The sequence below is a fragment of the Oncorhynchus mykiss genome, chromosome 4 (genome assembly GCF_013265735.2).
Source record: "Oncorhynchus mykiss isolate Arlee chromosome 4, USDA_OmykA_1.1, whole genome shotgun sequence".
NCBI lineage: Eukaryota > Metazoa > Chordata > Actinopteri > Salmoniformes > Salmonidae > Oncorhynchus > Oncorhynchus mykiss.
The window spans coordinates 32,524,762-32,542,166 of record NC_048568.1 but is presented as its reverse complement, the minus strand read 5'-3'; the positions used below and the strand labels follow the sequence as shown (position 1 = coordinate 32,542,166).

Below are 17,405 nucleotides of genomic sequence, written 5' to 3'. Positions count from 1 at the left end.
GCTCTGCACAAAGACCATCATTTAGCTCCTGTGGTTAGCAAAGAATCCCATCCCTCATAGCACCCAACAACCCAAAACCTGACAGACAGGGCAGCGTTTGTCAGAACCAACCCAGTGTGTCGTAATGGTACAAATTCCTATATACAGTACTTCAAATTAAGGATCTGACAAATATTTTTTTTTACATTTTCGCCTAAAATGACATACCCAAATCTAACTGCCTGTAGCTCAGGCCCTGATGCAAAGATATGCATATTTGTGGTACCATTTGAAAGGAAACACTTTGAAGTTTGTGGAAATGTGAAAGGAATGTGGGAGAATATAACACAATAGATGTGGTAAAAGATGATACAAAGAAAAAAAAAACGTTATTTTGTATTTTTTTGTACCATCATCTTTGAAATGCAAGAGAAAGGACATAATGTATTATTCCAGCCCAGGTGCAATTTAGATTTTGGTCACTAGATGGCAGCAGTGTATGTGCAACGTTTTAGACTGATCCAATGACCAATTGCATTTCTGTTCAAAATGTTGTATCAAGACTGCCCAAATGTGCCTAATTTGTTTATTAATAACTTTTCATGTTCAAAATTGTGCACTCTCCTCAAACAATAGTATGGTATCCTTTCACTGTAATAGCTACTGCAAATTGGACAGTACAGTTAGATTAACAAGAATTTAAGCTTTCTGACAATATCAGATATGTCTATGTCCTGGGAAAATGTCTTGTTACTTACAACCTCATGCTAATCGCATTAGCCTACGTTAGCTCAACCATCCCGTAGAAGGGACACCGATCCCGAAGTTAAGCAAAAAACACTTACTGTAATTTAATCCCACTGATTAGAAAACCATTTGTATTCCTTCTAACTAAGAGTAAAAAAGATAGCTGATAGAATTCCACATTACTGTCCACAGTATAAATTACATGGCAGACAGAACTTGGAAATATCTATGGTACAGTATTTTTTTTTCTCAAACAACTGGTATGGGAGCATCCTGTTAGAAGCATCACGTGTGGCAGAACTCGGTGCTGGGAACGTTGCTGCTCTTGCAGTAGGCTAAGCTATTGTTACTGAGGTGGCAGTCTCTGAAGCCGATGCCTCCATTGGGTGTATAGATGGGCTGAATCCTGTAATCACCTTTCAAAAGTTGCTCATTGTTCAGGGAAACTATCTGAAAGCTGGTCTCAGTCATTTCCAGTATAGAGTTATCCTTTTTGGTCCCCGCCTCGCAGTAGTCGTCTTTTCTCCTGCCACGGTTGTATTTCCACTTGGACGATTCAGAGCGGCTCTTCTTGTGCATGTGCCAACAAAACAGGCTCAGCAGCATTACCAGGACGACAAGGACTGCCCCGCCTATCACCCCGGCCAAAAGGAGAGTGGAGTTGGTGTCCTGTTGAGCTTCCTCCGACCCTGTGGCCTTGTTGTTGTTGGAGCTGGATGAGGTCGACTTGGTTCTGGCGTCTGAGCATATTGTATCCTCCCCTGGGCGGTAGGAGTTGAGGGTGTCCAGCACATAAACACAGACCCGGTACACCGACCTGGGCTCCAGGTTGGTCAAGCTAAGCTTCCGCCTTTCCCCACTCACCGTCCTTTCGCGGCTGACATCACTCATCAGGCTTTGGCCCATCTTAACCCAGGTCACCTTGTAGGCTGTGACGGTGAAGTAGGAAGCCCAGCTTACCTCGATGCAGGAGGCATTGACCACATAGAAGGATATCCGTAGGGGGTCCTCATAGGGGGGCAGTGGGCCAGCGGGGTGGGGAGGCATGGCAGGGGGAGGGGAGGGTGATGTGGGGTAGGAGGAGGTTGTGAAGGTGGGAATAGAGCTGGTCATGGAGGAGGTAATGAGGGTGGCGGTGGTGGTGGTGGTGGTGGTGGTGGTGGGGAGTTGGGGGTGCGGGGGCGTGGAGCGCAGGGTAGGCCAGAGGTCGGGCTGGAGGTCCGTCCCAGCTGGGCACTGGATAGAATCCAGGGTGAGTTCTCTGATTGCCATGCCGCGCACCCTCGCTGGGCTCTGGCACATTGAACCGCGCACGTTGATAGAGCCTGGCAGCGACTTGAGCCACACCACCACCCATTTGACGGTGCAATCGCAGCGCCACGGGTTGTTCCGAACAGTGAGCTGTCTGAGGCTGATGAGGCCGTCAAAGACCCCCTGTGTCAGCGTCTGCAGCTGGTTATTGGAGATATCCAGTCTCTCGAGCCTCTGGAGGCCGGAGAAGGCTGTCACTGGGATTTGGTCCATCTGATTATCCTGCAGGCTGAGCTTGACCAGGGACTGCGTCGGGAGGAGGGGCGGGGGGAACGTCAGAGAGTTACGGGCCAGCGCCAGCTCCCGGAGGTTGGACAGCTCCTGGAACGTCCCCGGGGCCACGCCCTCGTCTGTCAACAAGTTGCCATCCAACAGGAGGCGCTGTAGCCGTGTCACGTTCTGGAACGCCTCCTCAGCAATGACGGCGATACGGTTCTCATCTAATCGCAGCTCTGTGAGGTCCTCTGGGAGACCAATGGGGACACTGCTCAGGTGGTTCTTGGTGAGGAAGAGCAGCTTGAGGCTGACAGCATCCCGGAACGCCCCCTCCTCCACCCCAACCGTAGAGATGGAGTTATCGTCCAGGTGGAGCTCCTCTAAGCGGGGCAGTTGGGCTAAGGCAGCCCTGGAGATGGTCTGGATGTTGTTCTCTTGCAGGTGGAGCACCCGGATGTTCTTAGGCAGGTTGATGGGGAACTCGTCCAACTGGTTGCCGTAGAGATACACTGTCTCCACGGACGCCACGTTGTGTAGTTCCCATGGGAACCCTGCATTGTTGATCTGGTTGTTGTGGAGGTAGAGGATCTTGTAGCCCTCTGTCACCCCCAGAGGCACAGATGTCAGGCTCCGCTCGTTGCAGTAAACAAAGGTTTTGTCGCAGCGGCACTCTTCTGGGCACGAGGTGGCAGGGCAGCTGAAGTGCACATTGAGGCTGAGGATGACTGTCAACCAGAAACGCAGAAATGAACCCCAATCTTTATTCCACAGCCCAGCCTGAAACTCCATAGTGTAAAATCAGGAGGGGAATGTCCTTGGGTTGGAGAAATTAAAAAGCAACACACCACAAAAAAAAAAAAAAAAAAAAAAAAGGGAAAAGTTTTGAAAGTATTGAAGTAAATCCACCAAAAGAGTCGACAAAAAAAACAGTCCACTAAAAGAGTTTGATAATGCTGAGTTCACCTCTTCTTCACGGGGCAGTAGAACAAGAAGCCGTATGGTTAGGCTTAATCCCCCTGTAATTGATTAGTCCTCAACTTTAAGAGAGACAGCGGTCTCATTAGGAAGAGCAGGTCCTCTAAGTGAAGTTGACTCTGACTCCATTCATGCTGAGATATCAGACCAGAGCACTCTCTGCTCGTCCTCACAGGACAGGACACAGCCTGGGCCAATTTAGTGCAGAATCGCAGCAGAAAGCCAATGTGTTTGTGGCCTCCTCCTCTCCTCTCCTCGCCACCCACCCGTCACCGTCACACACTGCTGGTCCCCGCCTGGGGCAGCGTCCAGGGGGGGTGACATTTGGATCCAGAGACCTGTTCCACAAGACAAAGGAAAGGCGAGATTAGTGGCGGGATTTAGGGCAGGGGTGGTCTGTTTCTCTCTGTGAGAAAAAAAGAGCTCTGTCACAACTCACACGCACACACAGGCTGAAAAAATACACACATACTGTAGATCCATAGAGACACACTCTGTTTATGGCCAGATAGCATCTCTCTCTCAGGCACATACTTAACCAACACACAGATCCACTCAGTCTCACACTTTCACACTTCTTTGAAATGTATGCACTGGCTATTTCTTTCGAAATGTCAAACCATCTGATAAAAAATGCGGAGAGTTCTAGAACATCCGGTTTTAGCAGACATAAAGGGGGCTTTCATTCCTTCCACTCAGTCAAAGAGAGAGGAGAGAATATAGTAGTATATGCCAGGACAGCATGCACATTCAGAGATTTCCAAAGCAACAAGTCAATGCCTCAGTGCTAAATAACATGCTAATAAACACATTGCAATGATTTTGAACTGTATGAAAGATAAATGAGACATAGCAGAGACATGAAAGGAAAACATACAGACGTATCAGGCAGCTCTTGTGTGAAAACAGTCTTCGCTTCTTCTTTGTCTTTGTTAGAGCAGACAGTGTTTTGAAGTCAGAGCTGATAAACATGTGCTTACAGTAAACAGAGATAGGTGTTGTTTCTCCTCTAAAGGTTCCCCTTACATATTACAAACCACGAACCATCTCCAGCACACGGACATGAAATATGGCACTGCAAAATGAAATATAAGGGGACTGTGTGTGTGTGTGTGTGTGTGTGTGTGTGTGTGTGTGTGTGTGTGTGTGTGTGTGTGTGTGTGTGTGTGTGTGTGTGTGTGTGTGTGTGTGTGTGTGTGTGTGTGTGTGTGTGTGTGTGTGTGTGTGCGTGCGTGCGTGCGCGTGCGTGCGTGTGTGGATTTTATACCAACCCCAGAGTGACAAACACAGCCTGTCAAATGAAATGGGATTGGAAAAGAATTTAGCTCCTCCACTTGCGATAAATGATCGATACTGGACCATTTCTTAACATGGTTTAGAGGTTTAGAGTGGGCACAAGGCCACCCGGTTCCATTACGGGCCTCAGCACAAGGCCACCCGGTTGCATTACGGGCCTCAGCACAAGGCCACCCGGTTGCATTACGGGCCTCAGCACAAGGCCACCCGGTTGCATTACGGGCCTCAGCACAAGGCCACCCGGTTGCATTACGGGCCTCAGCACAAGGCCAACCGGTTACAGTATGGGCTTCAGCACAAGGCCACCCGGTTGCATTACGGGCCTCAGCACAAGGCCAACCGGTTACAGTATGGGCTTCAGCACAAGGCCACCCGGTTACAGTATGGGCCTCAGCACATGGCCACCCGGTTGCATTACAGGCCTCAGCACAAGACCAACCGGTTACAGTATGGGCCTCAGCACAAGGCCACCCGGTTGCATTACGGGCCTCAGCACAAGACCAACCGGTTACAGTATGGGCCTCAGCACAAGGCCGCCCGGTTACAGTATGGGCCTCAGCACAAGGCCACCCGGTTACAGTACGGGCCTCAGCACAAGGTCACCCGGTTACAGTACGGGCCTCAGCACAAGGCCGCCCGGTTACAGTACGGGCCTCAGCACAAGGCCGCCCGGTTACAGTATGGGCCTCAGCACAAGGCCGCCCAGTTACAGTATGGGCCTCAGCACAAGGCCGCCCAGCTACAGTATGGGCCTCAGCACAAGGCCGGCCAGCTACAGTATGGGCCTCAGCACAAGGCCGCCCAGTTACAGTCACGCAGGTAGGCCATCCAGGGCAGTAGCTAACCTAGCAGTTCGAATGTTGGACCAGTAAACGAAAGGCCGGTAGTTCGAATCCCCAAGCTGACAAGGTGAAAATATGTCGATGTGCCCTTGAGCAAGGCACTTAACCCTAATTGTTCCAAGGTTTCTGTAGATAATGGCAGACCCTGGCCGTGACCCCACTCTCTGAGGGTGTCTCAGGGAGAGTTGGGATATGATTTTTTTTTACAAATTTCCAATTAATGCACACTTTTACATGTGTGAAAAAGGACAAATATAAGCAACCACCAAATTATTATTACAGTAGGGCCTCAGCTCCCCGCATCTCGGTATTCAAGTTTATTGCCTATTACACATTTCCTCCCCATCAGTGCATTTAACTTAACAGGAGCACCACCCTGTGTCAATGCTGAATAGACCCATACCTTTAATACAAAACAGGTTTGATGGGATTGGGTAACATAGCCAAGGAGGAATGTGCATATGGACAGAGTAAAGTTATCTGTATTGTCAGGTTGCTCTGTAGACTGATGAGATGGGGCTCTACACCTTATAAAGATGGAACAAACAATATGAAATACATCTGCGATCTACTTTTCGAAATTGAAAAGGGCTAAATGTAATCAAATAAGCTTCAGGGGAAATAAGCAGCAACCACATGCGACAATAAATTTGCTGCCACAACAACAGTACCTAAAATGATTATAGCTGCATAAATACCGACATTGGACATTGGAAGGAATTGTGGAGGAAAAAAATAAACCTTTATAAGTAAGTCTGAAGAACACGTCCAATACACACACAATAAAATTGGCACTTCGATGTATTCTAATACAAAATGTATTGCACAGAGAAAGAAATGTGCACTCGGACCAATTAACTCGGAGGGCAAGTTGTGAGGTAACTGCCAATGTGTCTGTGTGAACAGATAGAATAACGTTTTTCGGCTGAGGGAGCACAGTTCTCGCCAGATGAATTAAGTGATATCGCGGCCAGGTTCAATCCGATTAGGATTGGATTAAATGACAATAACGCAATTAAAAGTTTAAAACGGATAGGCTATTTAAAAGGCGATAAAAGGCGGATCAGGTATACTTCAAAGGCAGCTCAGTGAGTGATGTTCATTTGAATTCATTATTACAAAGAGACATTGAGAGCCGTAACCGAGCATTGAAATTTCAAGTGCAAACGGAGGCTTCGCTTTTCTCTAAAGGAAAAAAATAATAAAGCCGTGCGCTTTGTAGCACATTGATCTTTGACGTGATGAAAAACCTAATTAACGGATTAATAAATTCTACCATCTATAAACAAATATTTTTTTTAACTATTGTCAATTGACAAGTTGACCACATTTCGTTTGTAGATGGCAGTAGATTGCAAAGATAATATGATATATTAGGAAACGGCGTGCTTTGAATAAAAATAATACCATAGCGCTTAAATTGTAAAACCTCCATAATGTATGAACCAAATCCAGTTCAATCTACTCATATAGCCTATAAAACGACAACTCCACAAAAAAAACGATTGAAATACCTTGTGGTAAACTATAGTTGTTAATTCAGCTCGGCATTATAGAAACCCAACTGCTGTGAAGAACAAATTGCCTTTGTGGTGCTATAGAACATTTCCACTACTGTAGCCTACCTTAGATGAGGCTTTGTCCGTATCCGTTTATTGCCCCTTAATCATGTTAAACTTTTTTCTTTAGCGCTTTGCCTTGACCCAGCGTCATTCGGTATTGTGTGTGCGAATCGGTTCCGAGCGCCTTGCCATCCGTAGCTATACCGGACAGCATGCTGCCTGAGTTCGGGAAACAGTTTTCTGATCTGTCCGCAATTTTCTCCTATTCCTCGTCAGGCAGCTCAACAACCTACGACTCACCTCAGCGCTTCTCAAAACCTTGGGCAAGGCATTAGAGCGGGAGAGCAGGACTTGAGGCAGCAGAGACAGCACCGAGTTTTTCCGTTGGAGTCCCCCGAAACAGCGAACAAGCACTTTTCAAGGAATCTGGCTGATCCCCCAATCATGACGGCTTGCGTTCAGATTGTTTTGGGGACGATAAAAACTTGCCTTCCATGCTTGGAATACCAGAGGTATTTTGCTAATATAAATTCAGTTGATAGTGATGTGTGTGCACCGCTCACCCCTCTCTCTCTCTGCTCTCTCTCTCTCTCTACATCTGTCTCTTATCTCGCTCTCTCATCGTCACTCAGGTCCCTCCTACCCTACTGGGCCTACCCTTCCCTGAATAAAGAATGCATCTCCCGGAGCAGCTCGGAGAGAGATGGTTAGGAGCGACAGCTCCTCCCAACACTGACGCCCTCATACCTCTCATTTTACATGGTAAATTCAACTTTCTTGTTTTTCTGGACTAGCCTAATTTATATTTATCTTAGTTAACTATATATTAGGAATGGTCCTAAATGATTGATCTGGATAAAGTACATGTCAAGACCATTCTCACTTCACATTCTATTCAGTTTCCATTGGAAGGCAGAGCTCTATGCATAAATCGGTTGGCATTTATTTTGATCTCTCCTTCCTTTCCATGATTTGAGACTTTCAGACACATGCACTGACAAGCACAGTAATTTCCTCTGAATATTCAGCCCCTTTCTAAGTACTGATTCAGCATTAAACAATTGCTTTACCGCACTCTCTCTCTCTCTCTCTCTCTCTCTCTCTCTCTCTCTCTCTCTGTCTCTCACTCTCACTCTCACTCTCACTCACTCTCTCTCTCTCTCTCGCACACACACACACACACACACACACACACACACACACACACACACACACACACACACACACACACACACACACACACACACACACACACACACACACACACACACACACTCAAAAGAGGTATGGTGTGAGGGAGCCCAATATGAGATCTTTTGGTCCTGAATGCTGTAGGGGAGAGTGGATTAAGTTGAGACATTTTTTACAATCAGCATCATTCCATTAACGTAAATTGAGCTGCAGGACAAGGTAAGTTAAGCCGCCTACAAATGTCTTAACTGAATTAATTATTACCACTACCATTTTAAAACCTGTATTTATTTCCCAAAAACATTTCAACACTATCACAACAGATTTTGGTATTTTAATAATTTTAAGCATCTTTTAACACAGCCTTAACACCTAACAAACACTTTGTCCATTTTTAAACACTTTTAACATGGGCCAAGCCCTGTTGTTACCTCATATCCCAGTGATAATGCCTTGCATAATAAATAAACGCTTACATTTGCTCAACTTGCCATTGGCTCAAATATTGGCTCAACTTACCCCATGGTCATCGTCTCAATTTACCCCAAGGCAAACATTTTGACTATATTAGCTCACACAGCTACAAGGATGTACTTTCATGCTAGGTTTAGGACCTGATATTGAAGCTTATAGAGACCCCAACTGATAATTTAATTTGGTTTAAATACAAGCATCATGAAACCTCTTACACCATAAATTGATTTGACTTGGTGGAAATCCGTTTTTTGGATTTATCTTGCTCACCATTTTTTCCATGTGGTTTATTACTTCACAGATAACCTCTTCCTAAATATTTGGTCAAATTATAAATGTTGTGTACCGTTTCCTATAAACAAGGGTGGCTCAATTTACCACTTTGGCTCAACTTACCCCACTCTCCCCCATTGGATAATGAGAAGTTGTATTTTAGCAGGAGGCCTTTCCATATTCTTGCTTGCATACATTATTATTCCACAATTCCTGTGTGTGTGTGCGTGTGTGTGTGTGTGTGTGTGTGTGCGTCTGTGTGTGTGTGTGTGTGTGTGTGTGTGTGTGTGTGTGTGTGTGTGTGTCACGATAGCAGAAGCAGCATGTGCTGCAGTCCTGTTGTGAAATGTAATAGATGCCACACTAACAGGTCAGCAGCTGCTAGATTATCTTTGATCACAGAGTTGGTGCCAATCAATGATTGATTAAATTAACCACTTGAAACAAAAAACACAGTTGCTACATGCCAAGGTGAGTTGTCTCTACCTCCAAGCTATTGGAAAATAAAGATGATATGTAGACTGTCAAGGAAGAAAAGTCAACTCTGAGACAGCACATGGCGATTCCATTCCTCTATTTTATCAACCCTCCATGAGACGATTTTGTGAGTTTCATTCTGCCTTTCATGTTTAATTTTGTCTGCCACAGCCCAAAGATTGACTGCCTTGCCATGTACAGTCCACACAATTTAATGTATCCATAAATCACAAAGCTGTACACAGGATGAATTATATATTGGACATGAAGAATGCAGGCTGAAATGGCCTATTTTACGGACGGACATGTTTTAGCAACATAATTCCAATACATGGAATGTGGCATTATACACAGTTATAAAACGTTTCTCTATTAGAAATGACAAATATTTTACAGCTGTTGGATATGCAGCACATTATATTAAAATATCCTATGTTTGTGTAGGCCAGGGTTTATATCAGTTTACTTTTAGCTATGGTAATCAAGCTACTAGGCCCATCTGTGGGTTTGAGATATAGGATTTCTTGGTGAAATGTGATGTTCCAATCATTATACCTTTCAAAGTTTAATTCTTGACCTATTGTAACTTTGAATTTCCAATGCAAGATAAGTATCCTTCACAGAGGAAAAAAAGTAAATATGTATAATATGTGCACCTTTTTGTGTACGTATATTGAAGATGGGTCAGGAGGTCAAGGGTACCTACACTCTGTTCTTTAAAGGCTAAATAATCATTGAGTTGGCCTGCGTAGATGCTCTACCTTAACTGCTGTTATTGTTTCACTTCTGTTGAACTATTCTAAACTTTCCCATCATTCTTATATCAGACCCTTACACACTTACTAATATCAAGCTACAAGTCATGAAAAGGCTAATCACAAACTTCCTGATATTTGACTGAAGGTTTCTGTTTGACCCGAAATGCAGCCTTACAGGACAGAATGCAGCAGATAGACCTGTATGGCAGTGTGTACACTTATTACTATGAAATTATTAATGTAAAACCTGTCCAGTTATTGGACAAAATTAAGACCTGACTCATGAATTATTTTAGTAATAACTCTAGAAGACTACAATTAGAATAATAGTAATACATAAGTCTAAAGGTATGAATTCTTATAATAACCATATTAGGCAGAAAACAAACTCTCTGACAGAAGTTTATCCCCTCTTCCTTTATTTTAAAAAAGGATAGAAAATGTCTTCAGCACCATCATCCATCTCTCAGCGATAGAATAGAGCCTAAATGGGTTGTGGATTGTTTGGACCAGACTGTATAATTTACTGTATCTTGCTGAAACGGTAGAAACACTTAGCACTGGCCCAAGGGGAGATGAAAGTTCAGTCTAGGGTTGCAAAATTTGAGTAACTTTCCCAAAAGCCACAGGTTTTCCAGAAATCCCAGTAGAAATATTCACAAAATCAGGAGGGAATAAGCAGGAAAACCAGAATCCTCCAACCAGGATTTCTGAAAAAAATTCTGGGAATTTTGGGAAAGCTACCTGTTTACGGCTCTCGTCGAAAGGAGTGGACCAAAGCGCAGCGTGGAAAGTGTTCATGATTTTTATTTTCAAAAACACTCAAACAAAATAACCGAAGTGAAAACGAAAGCGCACAGTTCTGTCAGGTACAGGCACAAAACAGAAAACAAGATCCCACAAAAGCCCAAACGGAAAATGACAACTTATATATGATCCCCAATCAGAGACAACGATAGACAGCTGCCTCTGATTGGGAACCACCCTCGGCCAAAACAAAGAAATTGAAAAGATAGACTTTCCCACCCGAGTCACACCCTGACCTAACCAAACAGAGAATAATAAGGATCTCTAAGGTCAGGGCGTGACACTACCGGAATGTTGCAACCCTAGTCCAGTGCCATGGCTCCTTCAGGGAAAGTCGACCAGGAGCAGAACATTTGTACTCAGATACACACTTCTTTTTTTCCCCTATATCAATACATTCTTAAGTCCCTGTAGACATCATTATCTTAGTACTTAGCATGTTCCTCAGTACAATGTTTACATCAGAACTTCACAAGGGCACACTTCAAAGTCCTTAATCGACTTTTAACTTCCTTTCAAGAGTGATTGACAAGAGTGATTGGCAAGATCTCTGAAAGATGTGATTGTGTAATTATTATAAATATTTGATTATATTAAAATGATTATATCACCAGATGCCATAATGAGACTAGAGAGAGACCTCCTGCTGAGGAGTGTAACGAACGCTGACGATGTTGTTAAGATTATAGTTGATCAATACATACATTAATTATATTTGTCCTCACTGTAATCATCTTTATGCGTGTCAATTGTCAACCTACCATCATTTAATTTTTCAACACAACTCCCACATGAGAAAAGCAACATTTTCAAAAGTAAACCATCAAAATTGGTTCTAAGTGCATGCTACTGCGTCACCACCATAACAATCGTTGACTGTGTAATGCTGGTGTTAAATGAAATGAAATGAAGAAAAACTTGCAAGCTTATAGTTCCTTTGAATAGAATAAACCTGCTTGTCAAACTGTTGGATGGAAGAAGGAGGAGGCAGTTCTCAATCAGCATGGTAGTCATTTCATCAGGAGGACATGGTGTGAATTATGGAGGAATATACAGTGGCTTGCGAAAGTATTCACCCCCTTTGGCATTTTTCCTATTTTTTTACCTTACAACCTGGAATTAAAATAGATTTTTGTGGGGATTGTATCATTTGATTTACATAACATGCCTACCGCTTTGAAGATGCAAACTATTTTTTAGAAGAAATAAGACAAATAAACAGAAAACTTAAGCGTGCATAACTATTCACCCCCCCAAAGTCAATACTTTGTAGAGACATCTTTCACAGCAATTACAGATGCAAGTCTCTTGGGGTATGCCTCTATAAGCTTGGCACATCTAGCCACTGGGATTTTGGCCCATTCTTCAAGGCAAAACTGCTCCAGCTCCTTCAAGTTGGATGAGTTCCGCTGGTGTACAGAAATCTTGAAGTCATACCACATATTCTCAATTGTATTGAGGACTGGGCTTTGACTAGGCCATTCCAAGACATTTAAATGTTTCCCCTTAAACCACTTGAGTGTTGCTTTAGCAGTATGCTTAGGGTCGTTATCCTGCTGGAAGGTGAACCTCCGTCCCAGTCTCAATTCTCTGAAAACTGAAACAGGTTTCCCTCAAGAATTTCCCTTTATTTAGCACCATCCATCATTTCTTCAATTCTGACCAGTTTCCCAGGCCCTGCCGATGGAAAAACACCCCCACAGCATGATGCTGCCATCACCCTGCTTTACTGTGGGGATGGTGTTCTCGGGGTTATGAGAGGTGTTGGGTTTGCGCCAGACATAGCGTTTTCCTTGATGGTCAAAAAGCTCAATTTTAGTCTCATCTGACCAGAGTACCTTCTTCCATATGTTTGGTTAGTCTCCCTTATGCCTTTTGGTGAACACCAAATGTGTTTGCTTATTTTTTTCTTTAAGCAATGTTTTTTTTCTGGCCCCTCTTCCATAAAGTCCAGCTCTGTGGAGTGTGCGGCTTCATGTGGTCCTATGGACAGATACTTCAATCTCTGCTGTGGAGCTTTGCAGTTCCATCAGGGTTACCTTTGGTCTCTTTGTTGCCTCTCTGATTAATGCCCTTCTTGCCTGGTCCGTGAGTTTTGGTGGGCGGCCCTCTCTTGGCAGGTTTGTTATGGTGCCATATTATTTCCATTTTTTTATAATGGATTTAATGGTGCTCCATGGGATGTTCAAAGTTCCGGATATTTTTTTATAACCCAACCCTGATCTGTACTTCTCCACAACTTTGTCCCTGAACTGTTTGGAGAGCTCCTTGGTCTTCATGGTACTGCTTGCTTGGTGGTGCCCCTTGCTTTATGGTGTTGCAGACTCTGGGGCCTTTCAGAACAGGTGTATATATACTGAGATCATGTGACAGAAGGTAATTGAAGGTAATTGGTTGCACCAGATCTTATTTAGGGGCTTCATAGCAAAGGGGGTGAATACATATGCATACACCACATTTTCTTTCACATTCTTTTGAATTCTTTGAAACAAGTATTATTTTTAATTTCACTTCACCAATTTGGACTATTTTGTCCATTACATGAAATTCCCCCCAAAATCCATTTAAATGACAGGTTGTAATGCAACAAAATAGAAAAAACGCCAAGGGGGTGAATACTTTTGCAAGGCGCTGTACCTGTAAATGGTAGCTAGTTCCTCACTGAAGGCTGCCCTGTGCTAATGTCACACTGTAAAAACAGACTGACAAAAACAAGCTGGTCCCTGTAATACTGCAGAGAGAGGGGGAAGGGAGAGAGAAGGGGGTTAGAGACAGACAGACAGACAGACAGACAGACAGACAGACAGACAGACAGACAGACAGACAGACAGACAGACAGACAGACAGACAGAGTGAAATAGAACGGTATAGAGAGAAAGAGAGTTGCTAGAGATATAAAAAAGAGATAGACAGAGATAGTGAAATCGAAATAAAGATGAACAGAAGGAGATTAAGACAGAGAGAGAGAGAGAGAGAGAGAGAGAGAGAGAGAAGCCAGGAACAGGTCAAAGGATGGGCCCTATCCCACCTTCAATCCCTCCAGCTTTCGCTCTGTTTGAAGTCACATCTGGCCTGAAGTTCCCCTCCTGAGCTGAGCATAGAGGAAGTCTTATTCTGGCTGTTCACAGCCTGGATGTGTAGGTGAGCTAGTGTCTACCTCCCAGGCTATAGCTCTGTCTCTCTGTCTCTCTCTCTCTCTCTTTATCTCTCTGAGTCTCTTTCTGTTACAAGACCAAATCTGCCTGCCTGCTGCTGTCCAGACCAAATCTGCCTGCCTGTCTGGTGCTGTCCAGACCTGACCTCACTTTGTATATCTGCATGATGGACACATAGCTGGCTACTACTGCCTGGAAGATCTCCTGAATGACCTCGTATGGCTCGGCTTTCACAGGGCCAGGAGTTGTCCCTGTCTTTCTGACCTGACCAGGACAAACTCTGGAACCAACAAGCCTCCTCACACAACAAAACTCTGGACCCAACAAAACTCTAGTCTGGACCCAACAAATCTCTGGACCCAACAAAACTCTGGACACAACAAAACTCTGGATCCAACAAACCTACATTTCTTCTGGTCAGGACAGATGTAGGACATGTTATGTCTCTTTGACAAGTAGTTTCTTTTTGAATTGCCTTCACTTTTCCAAACAATAATGCAATAATTCCCAACACAGAATTTACTTATATATTCATAAAATTCTCCATAGTTACATTTCATTGTTTCCATTCTGTTGATGAGTCGATTCATTATTCTATTGGCTCCTAATTAGGGGAGGGTGGAGAAAGACCCAGACCAATTTACAGCCATAATGACCTCAGATTATTATTACTAATTATTATATATGAATGAATGTTAATTACGATGTGTCATTAGGGATTTAATTATTTATTCAACAACTACTTAACTCCAAGGATGTTGCACACTTTGGGAAGATACAAGTATGCTGTGCAGGCTCCAGTGCTTAGCAATCTAGACCAGAACAAAGCTGTGACATCAATTAAAGAAGTGATTTAATTTGTATGACGAAATTCACTGCTTGCTTATCTCTCCCAGTATCCCTAGGGGATGCCTGTAGCACAGTGTGTGTGTGTGTGTGCCTCCTAATTATAGTTCTAGTCTTCTGCGTCTTGGGTCTTCCACTCCACATTCCACAGTAATACTGGAATAGCCAGCCTGTTTTGAAGGTACTTATTTGCTTGTGAAGGGTTATAACTGTTCTTAGACTCATTGAGAAGAAGGACATTTCTCAGGATCTGGGGCTACTTTTGGAGGTTAGTGTTCTTCTTGGTCTTAATCTCTCCTCCAACAAGAAAGGATTTTGGTTAATTCCAGATTACATATCTTTGTGGGGAATGAGAATACTTTTTAAAATCTCATTACGTAAGATTTTGATACAGCCCAAACTCCACCCACAGTAATTCTATATACTGTATGTTTATCTGTCTAGTACTTATCTAATGGCTGTTCTTTCCTATATGAGTTACTTATATGTAATGTATGATCCTTTGTTTACCTCCTTCATTTTTTTTTTACCTCATATGGCCTTCGCTAAGGCAATAGCTCTCACATACCAATCGGTGCTTCCATCTGGTCACTGTGGTTTTCACATATATTGTTTTGTTCCCCCTAGCTTTCACTTACTGCCACAGTGAGTCTCCCCCTTTGAAAATAGTCTTGCAAACATCCCCAGGGTGTCTCCTTCGAATCTCTAAAGTCAGAACACTGGAAGAACCACACTACCCAGAGTACTGTTGGGAGGCTGGTGAAGAACCACACTACCCAGAGTACTGTTGGGAGGCTGGTGAAGAACCACACTGCCCAGAGTACTGTTTGGATGCTGGTGAAGAACCACACTACCCAGAGTACTGTTGGGAGGCTGGTGAAGAACCACACTGCCCAAAGTGCTGCTTGGATGCTGGTGAAGAACCACACTACCCAGAGTACTGTTGGGAGGCTGGTGAAGAACCACACTACCCAGAGTACTGTTGGGAGGCTGGTGAAGAACCACACTGCCCAAAGTGCTGCTTGGATGCTGGTGAAGAACCACACTACCCAGAGTACTGTTGGGAGGCTGGTGAAGAACCACACTACCCAGAGTACTGTTGGGAGGCTGGTGAAGAACCACACTGCCCAGAGTACTGTTTGGATGCTGGTGAAGAACCACACTGCCCAGAGTACTGTTGGGAGGCTGGTGAAGAACAACACTGTCCAGAGTACTGTTGGGAGGCTGGTGAAGAACCACACTGCCCAAAGTGCTGCTTGGATGCTGGTGAAGAACCACACTACCCAGAGTACTGTTGGGAGGTTGGTGAAGAACCACACTACCCAGAGTACTGTTGGGAGGCTGATGAAGAACCACACTGCCCAGAGTACTGTTGGGAGGCTGGTGAAGAACCACACTACCCAGAGTACTGTTGGGAGGCTGGTGAAGAACCACACTGCCCAGAGTACTGTTTGGATGCTGGTGAAGAACCACACTACCCAGAGTACTGTTGGGAGGCTGGTGAAGAACCACACTGCCCAAAGTGCTGCTTGGATGCTGGTGAAGAACCACACTACCCAGAGTACTGTTGGGAGGCTGGTGAAGAACCACACTACCCAGAGTACTGTTGGGAGGCTGGTGAAGAACCACACTGCCCAAAGTGCTGCTTGGATGCTGGTGAAGAACCACACTACCCAGAGTACTGTTGGGAGGCTGGTGAAGAACCACACTACCCAGAGTACTGTTGGGAGGCTGGTGAAGAACCACACTGCCCAGAGTACTGTTTGGATGCTGGTGAAGAACCACACTGCCCAGAGTACTGTTGGGAGGCTGGTGAAGAACAACACTGTCCAGAGTACTGTTGGGAGGCTGGTGAAGAACCACACTGCCCAAAGTGCTGCTTGGATGCTGGTGAAGAACCACACTACCCAGAGTACTGTTGGGAGGCTGGTGAAGAACCACACTACCCAGAGTACTGTTTGGAGGCTGGTGAAGAACCACACTACCTAGAGTACTGTTGGGAGGTTGGTGAAGAACCACACTACCCAGAGTACTGTTGGGAGGCTGATGAAGAACCACACTGCCCAGAGTACTGTTGGGAGGCTGGTGAAGAACCACACTACCTAGAGTACTGTTGGGAGGCTGGTGAAGAACCACACTACCTAGAGTACTGTTGGGATGCTGGTGAAGAACCACACTACCCAGAGTACTGTTGTGAGGCTGGTGAAGAACCACACTACCCAGAGTACTGTTGGGAGGCTGGTGAAGAACCACACCACCCAGAGTACTGTTGGGAGGCTGATGAAGAACCACACTACCCAGAGTACTGTTGGGAGGCTGGTGAAGAACCACACCACCCAGAGTACTGTTAGGAGGCTGGTGAAGAACCACACTACCCAGAGCACTGTTGGGAGGCTGGTGAAGAACCACACTACCCAGAGTACTATTGGGAGGCTGGTGAAGAACCACACTACCCAGAGTACTTTTGGGAGGCTGGTGAAGAACCACACTACCCAG

At 44.7% G+C, this 17,405-nt stretch overlaps 1 protein-coding gene across 2 annotated transcripts; it reads right to left on the bottom strand.

Annotated features, from left to right (window-relative positions):
• Window positions 1-679: 679 nt before the first annotated feature.
• LOC110522505 (leucine-rich repeat transmembrane protein FLRT2) lies at window positions 680-7,586 on the bottom strand. 2 transcript variants are annotated; one of them, XM_036976120.1, is made up of 2 exons: window positions 6,992-7,586; window positions 680-3,566 (listed from the first exon to the last, which is right to left on the bottom strand). In XM_036976120.1, exon 2 carries the CDS (start codon window positions 3,040-3,042, stop codon window positions 1,012-1,014), a length of 2,031 nt encoding a protein of 676 aa, XP_036832015.1. In that variant the 5' UTR covers window positions 3,043-3,566; window positions 6,992-7,586; the 3' UTR covers window positions 680-1,011. The 2 variants fall into 2 exon arrangements, with proteins under 2 accessions (XP_036832015.1, XP_036832016.1); XM_036976121.1 differs by having other exon boundaries at window positions 7,229-7,586.
• Window positions 7,587-17,405: the final 9,819 nt, after the last annotated feature.

Coding starts and splice junctions, on each gene's coding strand:
- LOC110522505 (XM_036976120.1), bottom strand. CDS start 3,042: ATGGAGTTTCAGGCTGGGCTGTGGAATAAAGATTGGGGTTCATTTCTG.